The 10629-nt window shown below is 37.5% G+C and overlaps 1 protein-coding gene across 2 annotated transcripts in view; it reads left to right on the top strand.

Moving 5' to 3' along the window:
- The first annotated feature begins 415 nt into the window (after positions 1-415).
- LOC121297797 (leucine-rich repeats and immunoglobulin-like domains protein 1) overlaps positions 416-10629 on the top strand; it is a 47360-nt gene continuing 37146 nt past the window's right edge. Inside the window, exon 1 of one of the 2 annotated variants that reach the window (XM_041224301.1) lies at positions 416-703. In XM_041224301.1, coding sequence (XP_041080235.1) covers positions 501-703 — 203 coding nt within the window. In that variant the 5' untranslated portion in view covers positions 416-500. Of the gene's footprint in view, positions 704-1527; positions 1730-10629 lie in introns of those variants that run through there. The other variant, XM_041224304.1, reaches the window with a different exon arrangement.

The raw sequence follows: 10629 nt of genomic DNA, 5'->3' as shown, positions 1-10629 counted from the left end.
TGTTGCGATTTTGCATAGCTGGTGTACAAAATAGTCGGCTTTTTTTCGGAGAATTCGCACGTTTGGAAAAAACAATTGGATTTTTTTTTTTTCTCATACGTTTTAAACAAAACATCGTTGAGAGAAACCGTGTGTGTCTGTGACAGAGCCCGTCTCTTACATCCTTTTAAGGGCAACCGCTTTCGACTTGCATTTAGTTTTGGCCGGTAGACAAGTTTCTTGTATTTCTTTGTAAATCGCAAGCCACTTTTTAAATTTTGCAGTAGAGTGCAGTTCGGGTATCCCAAAACCTCTCAGAGCTGCTGGAAGTATCTAACTAGTTTCACAAGGAGAATCGGGACATGCAAGCGTCTTTAACTTTCATCAATGGGGTAATGAATACCGAGCCTGGAAATGCCAATGCAATTTGTGTGTGGGGTTTTTTTTTTTGGTTTTTTTTTGAAGCTGTTCCAATCTGTGCTTCATCTGAGCTGCCGTAGACTTATTAAACTGGATACAAAATGGCGGCCTCGTTGGGACAAATTGGATTGCTGCCTTATTATTTTCCGTATTTAATTTGTATTCTGCAACTGCTTATTTCCTCCGGGTTCAGCATAGAATTGCAGTGTCCTCTGAATTGTACATGCACTGGAAACCTGGTAGACTGTAGCAATTTGGGACTGACGAATACTCCATTGGATCTCCCACCCTGGACTTCCTATCTGTAAGTAATTATTAAGTGGTCATCGACTTCAATAGGCCCTAATTTACAGTATATTCTTAAGAATGCTTAAACAAAATACAGGTGCAATATCCCTGTATGTCTGTGTACTTAAATAATGTCCATTCCAACTAAAACATTTTCCGCTAACTTGCTAGAATTAAGTTTAATATGCAGTGTCCAAATTCATAATTTAAGGGTTAAATGCTGTAAACATGCAAACCATTTTAAGATTTTTAATTACAACAGCCGCGTTAAAAGGTAGGCATGTGTGTGACGTATTTGTATTTTTAAATAGTAAAATCCATCACATATAACCTATATCGGCTATTTTATATAATTACCCGTGTTTCCGTTCGTGGATGCTACCTCTGGGATCAGGTCTCCTAAATATCCCAATATTGTTCACGATTGATGCAGGTAGAGGTGCAACACAGTAACAATAGATCGCAGATCAAATCTCCATTATATTATTTAAAAAGTAACAGAGTTAAAAACAGGGCAACGTTTCGGCCAGGTGGCCCCTCATCAAGTTTAAGATTAAATATTTTGTAAAACAGCAAACTCTGTTATAGAAATTAGATTAAAAGATGACTAATTTATGAAACTTTTATGACGCTCCCGTAGAGAGCGCAGAGCATGAAGTAAAACTCCAGATTCACTGTCAGACTTGTTGAGAAGTTTACAGATATTCTCGGTTTGTGGTAAAAGATGTTTAAAGATAACGTGGAGCCCTGCCAACAAGTTTGCTTGCATACGACAGTTATTGTAACAAGATTAAAGAAAACAACAACAAAACACTTTAAACATTAAACAAATAGAAAACTTAAAAAAAAAAAAAAAAAAAAACAATTCAGAAAGAATCAACCATTATAACAAGAACATTGATTTGAATGTACTGCCAATCAGATGACAACACAAAACAATATTTAATTATCGAAGCTTGCTTTAACTTTAGTAACGTAAAACCTATTAGTCAAGCAGACAAACGTTTGAGGAGAAGCCTTTATCAATGTTTTCGTCAATCAGGTAAGTTACTCTATTCGTTTCTGGATAATTATACTTATTGAATGGATTTTAAAAAAGTAATCAATTAGGAAAGTTGATCTGTACTTGTGAGTTTGTGCAATAGGCCTACAGAATTACCAAAACAACTCTTAAGGTCTCAGAATAATGTAAACCGTCCATATATCTTACTATCCCTGCTTAGTGTAGGCCAATGTCTTCAGTGCAGATTAAACACACACACACCTCGAGTTTATATATAATATATAATACAATAAATAAATATATATATAGAAATAGGGGGGGGATATATATATATAATATAGATAGCCCCAACAATATATTATGTATGATTTCATCAAATTTCCTGCGTAACGAGAGTGATATCCCGTGTCAAACTAAGATCATTCTATATATACACACACACTAAAGTAGATGTGTAATAGACACATAAAGACACATTATCTCTCCATATAGTCCTACAGAAAACTGTTTCAATGTTCGCCTATACTGCAAAGTTTGCACCGTTTCTCATAAGTGGGTGAGGGGGAGGTTGTACGATTTTAAAACTAGAAATCAACAACCTAAATATTAATGCAGTGCTTTAGTATTAAACCAGACAGCTTGTAGTGCAACATCATACAAGGATGTCCAGAAATGATTGTTTGGCCCAGAAGACTAACTATTTATAACTGCAAAAGTAGTTGTGCTGCTTGTTTGGTTTCAACACTTATCTTTTTTAAATGGAAGCTCTTGAGTGAAAAGCAGTGAATGTAGCCTATATATTTTTTGAAAAGCAGGGAATGTAGCCTATATATTTTTTGAAAAGCAGTGAATGTAGCCTATATATTTAGTTTTCTTGTCCTTACCTTGGAACGTGAGAGAATGTTTCCGACTTGTTGGCCAATGTGCATGTTTACAGTATTCAGACTGTTAGTCTGGAGCTGAACTGCTAAATAGCCTGTGTCTTACTGAGCCCGCCAAATGGTAAGTGGCAAAATATAATATTTGTGGTCTGCACAGGATCCAGATTATCTAAACTATCCAAACTATTGGTGAAGACTTTTTTTTTTTTTTAAACTCTTTAAATTTGGATTTGGGGTTACAAAAAAAAAAAAAAAAAAAAAAAAAAAACAAGTTCACCTTGTTTTTAACATCAAAGTGACATCTTTGCCAGGATGAACATTTTCTTGGCATAGTCCTGTGGTTTGGTCTTCATTTACTTGGCGCTTTAGTTTCTTTTTCCCTGAACAGCTGTTTTTTCGGGGAGACCCGATCCTACAAAATTGCAGTTATTCAGGCCGTATTATTTAATTTTCTGCTCAAATCATACACGCTCTTGCCAGACACGTTGTAAAGTGAGTTGACAGAAGAAACAGTGTTTCTGCAGGATTGCTGGGCATGTTATCTCCAGAGATACTGTAGGGAATGTCTTGCATTCAGTTCTTCCTGGCTCATACAAAACGTGTTGCAGTTACTATTCCAATATTGATTGAAATACAAGTTGTTCTTGGTTGAATATAGTATCATTTATGTGAGATTTCCTGCCCTCTGATTGTGAGATCGCAGGCCTTTTTATTCTGTACCCAGAAAGCATGTTAATGCAGACTGAAAAGAATGACCACCTTTATAAAGGGACAGGGGGCTAAATGGACCATGTAGAACATCAGCTGCTGGGACAATGAACGTGATTCTGGGGGGACGGGGACGGGGGGACATAAAGAATAAACTCTAAAAGGGGGTGGACAAGTTCTCATTGGACTGGTTGGGCCTCTGAGGGGATTCTGTTGAAGGGATGGGAAAACTACAAGAGGCAATGTAATGCACAACTCCACCTAGCTCATAGATAGTTCCAGCACATACTGTGTTTTTAGTCATGTGTACGTTTTATTTAACAGCATACTGACACAAGGATCTAATCGAAGCCACAGTCTCACATTAAAAGGAAATAGAATGAAATGTTTGCTCTGATTTATACTGATTGCAGGAGAATTAATTCACATTTTAAATTTTAGTGTGCACAACAAAAATCGCATGATCCAGACTGGACATGTTAACAGTGTTGTCAGGCTGTACAATACTGATTTGTGGTCAGTCATTGTGTTTATGAAATGTTTAGTGCAAGTTTCTAATAAGAACATTTTGACACGGTACATTAGCATACCCCCTCCTTACCACGGCACTTCAAAAAGGCTCTTCCATTCAGCAGCTATGTATAAAAGTTTATGGCACACATTGTGTTTAGATAAAGTCAACAGAGACTGACTAGCCTGGGTCACACCGTCTGTTATGAAGTGCTGCTTGGGCTGTGTTATAATTTATAATGAAACAGTTTTGCATATGTAAAGTCCCTGCAGAATGTCTTCATACATTATAAATGAAAGCAGTTGAATAATTCTCTCTAATAGCATAAAAAGTATACTAACATTTTGAGTTGAGTATTGGCATACACTTGGAGACTAATATTTTTGCATATTTATGTAAATAATGTAGCCTCACTGAACAAAATATTTACATGTATGAAATAGGAAAGCATTATTTATTTTTAATATAAATGTAATACAAATATAATTCAGTTGAAATGTATTTTATCCAGCCACACTACACACTCACACTGTTGAGTGCTTTATTAGGTGAATAAAGTGGCTCTAATGTTTAGCAGCCTTACTGTAGTGGTGGTGCTGATATCTCATTTAGAGTAGGTGTCAGTGAAAACAAATGTCTCTTTTACAGATATCTGCTTTTCACAGCCCCCTCTGTTGGTGTGGTATGCACTGACAGATGGTCAGAGTTTATAAAGTTTTGATCACCTAGTCTGCAACGTTCTATCAGAAACAGGTTATTAATGTTAACTTTGATCGTTACATTGATATAATGTATCTCGGGATTCAAGACAAACGTGCAGTGATTTCTGGATATACACAAGGCAACACACAACATTAGCACTAAAAGCTTTTGAGTTGTACTGTGTATTTGGTGTGTTGTGCTGGCGAAGTGAGTGGTACCTTAAGTTTGCTCCAGGTTTCTAGCCAGTAGCAGAGAGAGGTGAGAAGTCCTTAGGATGTTCATCAGTATTGTATCACTTGAAGAAAAAAAGGCCTGTGTGAAAAATCTCTTCTTAATGTCTTTCAGTAGTCTAAACGCCATGCTCTTCCTTGCTTTTACAGCCGTTTTTGTGGTAACCTGTGATTGGAAGGCAGTAGAGCCAATTGTTACATTTCTGAAAGAGAAATTAGTACTTCAGTACATGCTTTTAATAGCTTAAACGTAGAAAACTATAAATTGAGGACAAAATAATTGTTCTCCAGGTAGAAATTGGACACATTATTTTCTATCCAGCTTTGTCTCTTAATCATATTTCCTTAATGTGATCTTGTTTATGGCCTCTGAATGCCTAAGATGTAGTACTGGAAACTTATGCAACCCTTTGTCTGGCATTGCAAAGTTTTAACATTGTACAGCAGTGCAGGCGGGGCGGTGGGGGGTGGGGGGGGGTGCAGGCGCACATCCTACAAATTACAATAATCACATTGTAATGCCTCTCTGTTCACTTTCATTAATGACTGTATTACAGTGGCCTAAATGTACATTCATTTGTACAGCATACATCATGAAATCGTCAGTTGTGCTTGACAACAGGAGTCCTGATGCACACAATAGTGAGAAAAGGTTTATCACCTGTTGGAGAGCTCTTGTTTTTTCAAGTGTTTTGTGTTGTGTCCTTATCTGACCTATATCTGTTCTTTGGCTCTCTTAAGGGTGTCCTGTACGGTATGGCATTAGCCATAATGTCATGTTTGCGTGAAGGCAATGTTTGCGGCCATAACTGTTTTATGTACTGTATGAATGGGGTATTTGCAAACCTTTAACTGCTACATTGACTGTGGGCCCATTGTGACCTGAGTCCACAGTACTTCTAGTGATTTCCTGTTTGGCCTGACCAGTGATTATTAAGCGTGCTCTTCCCGTCAACATTGTGACACCCAATTGTACAGAATTTTAGATCTCCCGGTATCTTACTTCTGTCAGCAATTTGCCCTCGGCCTGTAGTGTTTATAAATGGGGGGGAATGAGGGCTTCCCCTCCAGGAAATTGGTTTGTTGATGGTGTGGTGTGATAGGAAGCAATAGTGGCAGCTCGTGTGGGATTGTGTTTTCTTTCACTTGGGAACCATTTCAAACTGTACTGTGGAAATGTTTTGTCAATGTTATGGTCTGCTGCGCCCAAGATCTTTTATGCAAACTATGCATGGCTTTTTTGTAACCCCCTCCACTTTTACAAGACCATGTTTTAAGACAGTGGCTGGGGAAAGCTGTTTAAATCTTGTGGTTTTTTTTATTATTCCTTTCTTGTGGCTGGTCATATCTTCTGCATGGAACTTCTATGTGTGCGACTGTCTTTCTCTTTGGGCAATACAATAACCCAACGTGCTGGAGCCAGATGCCAGAGTGTTATTGTTAGAGGAATTTAGAATATAATTGAAAACAAACCTGAATTTCACAAAAACAAAACAAACAAAAAAAATAGCCGGAACAGAGCTAGTGGAGCAGAGGGGAGAGACACAATCCAAGTACTTTTAAGCGGGTGTCTACAAAGTGGTCATGATAGATGAATCATCTGTGATTTCTCCACATCTGGTAACAGTTTGGAAATCTGGAAAAGACATTAGAAAAACATCAAAAAAGGTTCAGAGGTACAGTATAGTGAAGTAACTGTCAGAGTGCTGGAATTAAAGATACAGTGGAGCAAATCAGCACACCCTCTTCCCTTTTCTTATTCATACATAGACTTTTTTATTGCTCCTGTCTATTATTGTTATTATTAATGTATTGGTCAAAGATTACCGCTCTTGTTGATAGGCCACACCACTTTTTTTTACTTATAACTAAGAACACGTACAGTATATTAAATAGCCTATTTCATTTTGCTTAATAGGTGATTCTCTGTTAACGACCTGTTTGTATGTGAAGTTGTTTTTTCACAACAGTGTAACACTGTATAATTAAATGAATACTAAAACAGACCTTTCTGTGCTTTTATTATGAACTAATGAACTCTCAACCTTTCAGCTCTCACTGATATCAATTTATTATTGTTTTTTTTCAAGCACTCCAGCAAATGCAGACGTAATTCTATACTTTGAGGAAAACTTAAATCGTGTTCTTTCAGATTGTGACTTGCCATTTAGCAGTTCCATGACTGTAGCTACTCCAATGTGGTACTGGATTGAACAGGCTTGGATTTTGCTGACAACAGGGCAGAGTGCTATAAATGTTCAAGGAAGCTGTCACCAAGCAAGGCCTGGGCACTGACTGCAAGAGCCAGATGGATAGTTACTTAAAGCTTTAGGGTGTTTTGTCTTCAGTGCGCTTTCAGTGTTGTGCTACAGTTCATTTGTTTGTCGACCTGTGTTGGTTTTAAAAATGAAACCATTATTTTAATCCCCCCCCCCCCCCCCCCTGCAGAAGTTAACATTTACTTCTGGGTATAGAAATTTCTGCACACAAGCCTCTTCCCTGTCTCTGGGTTTTTGGCCTGGTTTCGGCATTTTCTCCACTTTGCCTCAGGCCTATGCAGACCCTTTTACCCTTTATCTGGACTACTCATTTAATGGAAAAACACTAGCTGAAAACTACAAAAAGTTTTGAAAGGGCAGCCAACCACATGCTACCAAAATGTGATACTGCCAGTCTCGTACAGACATAGACGATTTCCCACAATCTCTTGAAATAGTTATATGTTTATTTTCTTGCCTCAGGCTGTTTAATATTGCTAAATCATAATGTTATTAAAGCTATGTTGTAAAAATGAACTGCCTTCCTGTCCCTTTCTAATAACAAAAACACATACAAAATAAATAACATGACATCAGAAAATGAACTATTTAAAGAAAAAAAATCATTACTGAAGATCACAGAGCATATTTTAGCCTTGTGGTCTACTAGTGCAATAACCACACAAGCTTCTCAAAGCTATTGGTTTGTTTTTGCATACAACAGTGAAATAGCTTTAAAGAGTAAGTAGCAGGCTTCCAAAGTGTTACACATCCCCACTTGTTGCTACAACTGTTTAAATAATGTACCTAGAATTTTTATTTATATTAACACCCTGACAACGGTTTACACTTATAACTTTAAATTCTGTTTCAAAGCTCTTTTCAAAATGGCTGCTCTAGTGCACTGGGGTTTGTGATCTGTCCCCTAAACTACTGCAGGAAGAGCGATTTAATATCATGTATAGTTATCACTGTGTTACCTGTTTGACAATGGGCAATAATCCTTACACTATCTGTGCACTGCAGAGGCCATTTTGAAAAGAGTTTTGAAACAGACTAAAGTTCTAAGTGTAAAAAGTTGTCCGGTTATTAACAATGAAAATAAAAAATTACTGGCACATTATTTAAACAGGGGGACGTGTAACGCTCTTTTTCAAATACTTGATCTTTAAATGTCAAGGAATGTGACACTATATAATTCTGAATCCCAAGTCCCTCAGTTCTCTGTCCTTTTATGGTGTATTTCAAGGTAGTGCAGCAATAATTTTCCTGAAATCCAGTGTGTTTAAACTGAGAGTAAAAATAAACGCCAAGCTGTCATTGTGCCAGGCCCAGGGCTTTGGTTCGGCTGCACTAGTCTGAGCTGGCCTGCACTAGCTGAACTGTACAGAATTAGTGTATGTTTTAACTGTGGCAGGGTGCCTGGAACAGCTAAACTGCCACAATAACTGCCGAGGGGTCTCTGCCTGCCTTGGTGTGAATAGCAAGCTGCCCCCGAATATACATTTATTCCTACAAATCATTTAATTGGAAGTTTGGGCAGAATAGTTAAAGCGTGCCTTTAAGCGTAATTGAGGTTACGCTGACTAACAATTTAACTTCAAGGCTTCCTTAACTGCTTAACAGAAATTAATCTGTTTTATACTGTAGTTAATTTATTCTTATTAGTGTAATGTCAGAATTATGGTTTGTAGATTTGAGGTATATAAAAGAAAATAAATTAGGGCTGTCATTCAGTTACTATTTTTATCTGTTAATTTATAGGCATTAGTTGATTAACCAGTAGATTTAATTGTGCATATTTAAGAAAAGTAACGATCTTACAGCAGCTGTTCTGCCTATTAATCCTTAAAAAAAATCAATAGGCTCTGAAGAAAAAAACAAACAAAAAAAAAAAAACACTACTAAAAAGCATTTATTATTTTTATTTTAGTAAATATAACTGAACAACATCAATCCATGAAAGAGTTTAATAGCAAAATACAATGCACAAGAACGGAGAATGGAATTTTGTCATGTAACCACTGCACTCCTTATGACCAATTTATAATTTTATTATTCAAAAGAACAACCAATAAAAAAAAAAATACAGCTTACATGTTTCAGAATCTATCACAGATTCCAATAAATTGTTATATATGTCTGTCTGCAGTTGTGAGCCTCGGCCAGACTGACTACTGAGCTATAAAATGTGCTTTTATGACAGAAAGAGAAAACAAGTTTGTGCAGCGTTCTTCCGGACAGGCAGGTTATTTTAGCAGGGTGGTTTATATAAATGCAGGTTCTTCTTTAACCAAGTTTTTTTAGTTTCAAATGAGGGGTAATAACGGCCGCTGTGGTCTTCCACCTGTGCAATAAAACCCTACCAGTGAAATCACTTCACACTTTTAAAGTACAAAGTTCTCACCCTTTTGCCTTTCATTCACTCCCTCCATTGTTGTCAGTGAATATGTTTTAACCTGGTAATCTCCAAACAGATTTGATTGATACTGATTCTGTAGTGTGGTGTAGGACCTCTGAACTCAACAGTTATGGATCTTGCATCGCTGTCCTTGTGGTAACCTTACAGTACCAAGGTTACAAGGAGTCCTCCAGACTACTCACTTTTCAATACAGCAGCTTAACCATGTACTTGGTAGTCTCACAACTTTCATAACCCAGTTTCCTTAAGTCCTAGTTTGCAGCTTTATCACTGTTTGTTTTATGGACTGTTGGTGTCCCTTGCAGGCTTCTGACACACATGAACACTGCACCGTTTTACTGTTTTGCAAATCGGTTCCTAGAACGGACGACCAGCCCTGTTTTTAAATGACTTGCCTCAAACTGTGAAATATTTTTGTAAAAGCTATATGAGCAGAATGAACAATGTTAGCTTTTATTTGTACTTTTGAAAATCATAAAACGGTTAGTTGTGAACTCTTTGTATAGCCTTTCTGAAAGTCAAAAAAAAAAAAATATTACCGGAGTTAGATTTTAGCATAAAGCAGTTCCTGTACCAGCAGGAGAACAAATAAGCAAGCTGTATTTTGTGTGTACTTCTGGTGAAATTAATTTTTGTTTTGTCCTAATCCTCTTTCTGCCCCAAGGGACAGCCTGCTTCATCAGTATGGCTGTTTGCTGCCCATAAATGTAGCTGGAAATTGTACTGCCGCTCATACTGAGATAGAGTGATTGCTCTGGACAGGCCTACAGTAGGGAGGTGTGAAGTGCTTGCTGTCTGCCTGTGTTACCAGCGATGAGTGTGTAGAGGAAAGCACTGTAGTGTAGCTAGGCCTCTCGACAGACGAACATGCTGCGTCACCACTGAAATAGTGCAGCATGGGCGGCTCTGTGGGAGAGTGAGTTTTGTGGGTCACTAACTTTATGGGGGATTGTGAGAAACTACAAAGCAAATGAGCCTGGAGTAAGGGTTCGCTTAAATAAATGCCATGAATCACTTGGGCTTCTGTAGACATGGACACCTAAAGAAAAAGAAAAGATTCTGAAAGTTTCTTCTAGTACGATGAGGAAATAAAGCCTGCAATTTCTGTGTGTCAAATCGTTATTACCTAAATTCTAAAAACAAGTTTGCGGACCGCCTGCCTTATAAAGGCTGGGCAGCAGTACATAAATATTGACACCAAAGCAGTGTATGTTCTGCAGTGTGCCA

Source organism: Polyodon spathula, chromosome 23, assembly GCF_017654505.1.
Source record: "Polyodon spathula isolate WHYD16114869_AA chromosome 23, ASM1765450v1, whole genome shotgun sequence".
NCBI classification, from domain to species: domain Eukaryota; kingdom Metazoa; phylum Chordata; class Actinopteri; order Acipenseriformes; family Polyodontidae; genus Polyodon; species Polyodon spathula.
This window is presented reverse-complemented; position numbering and strand designations above follow the sequence as displayed.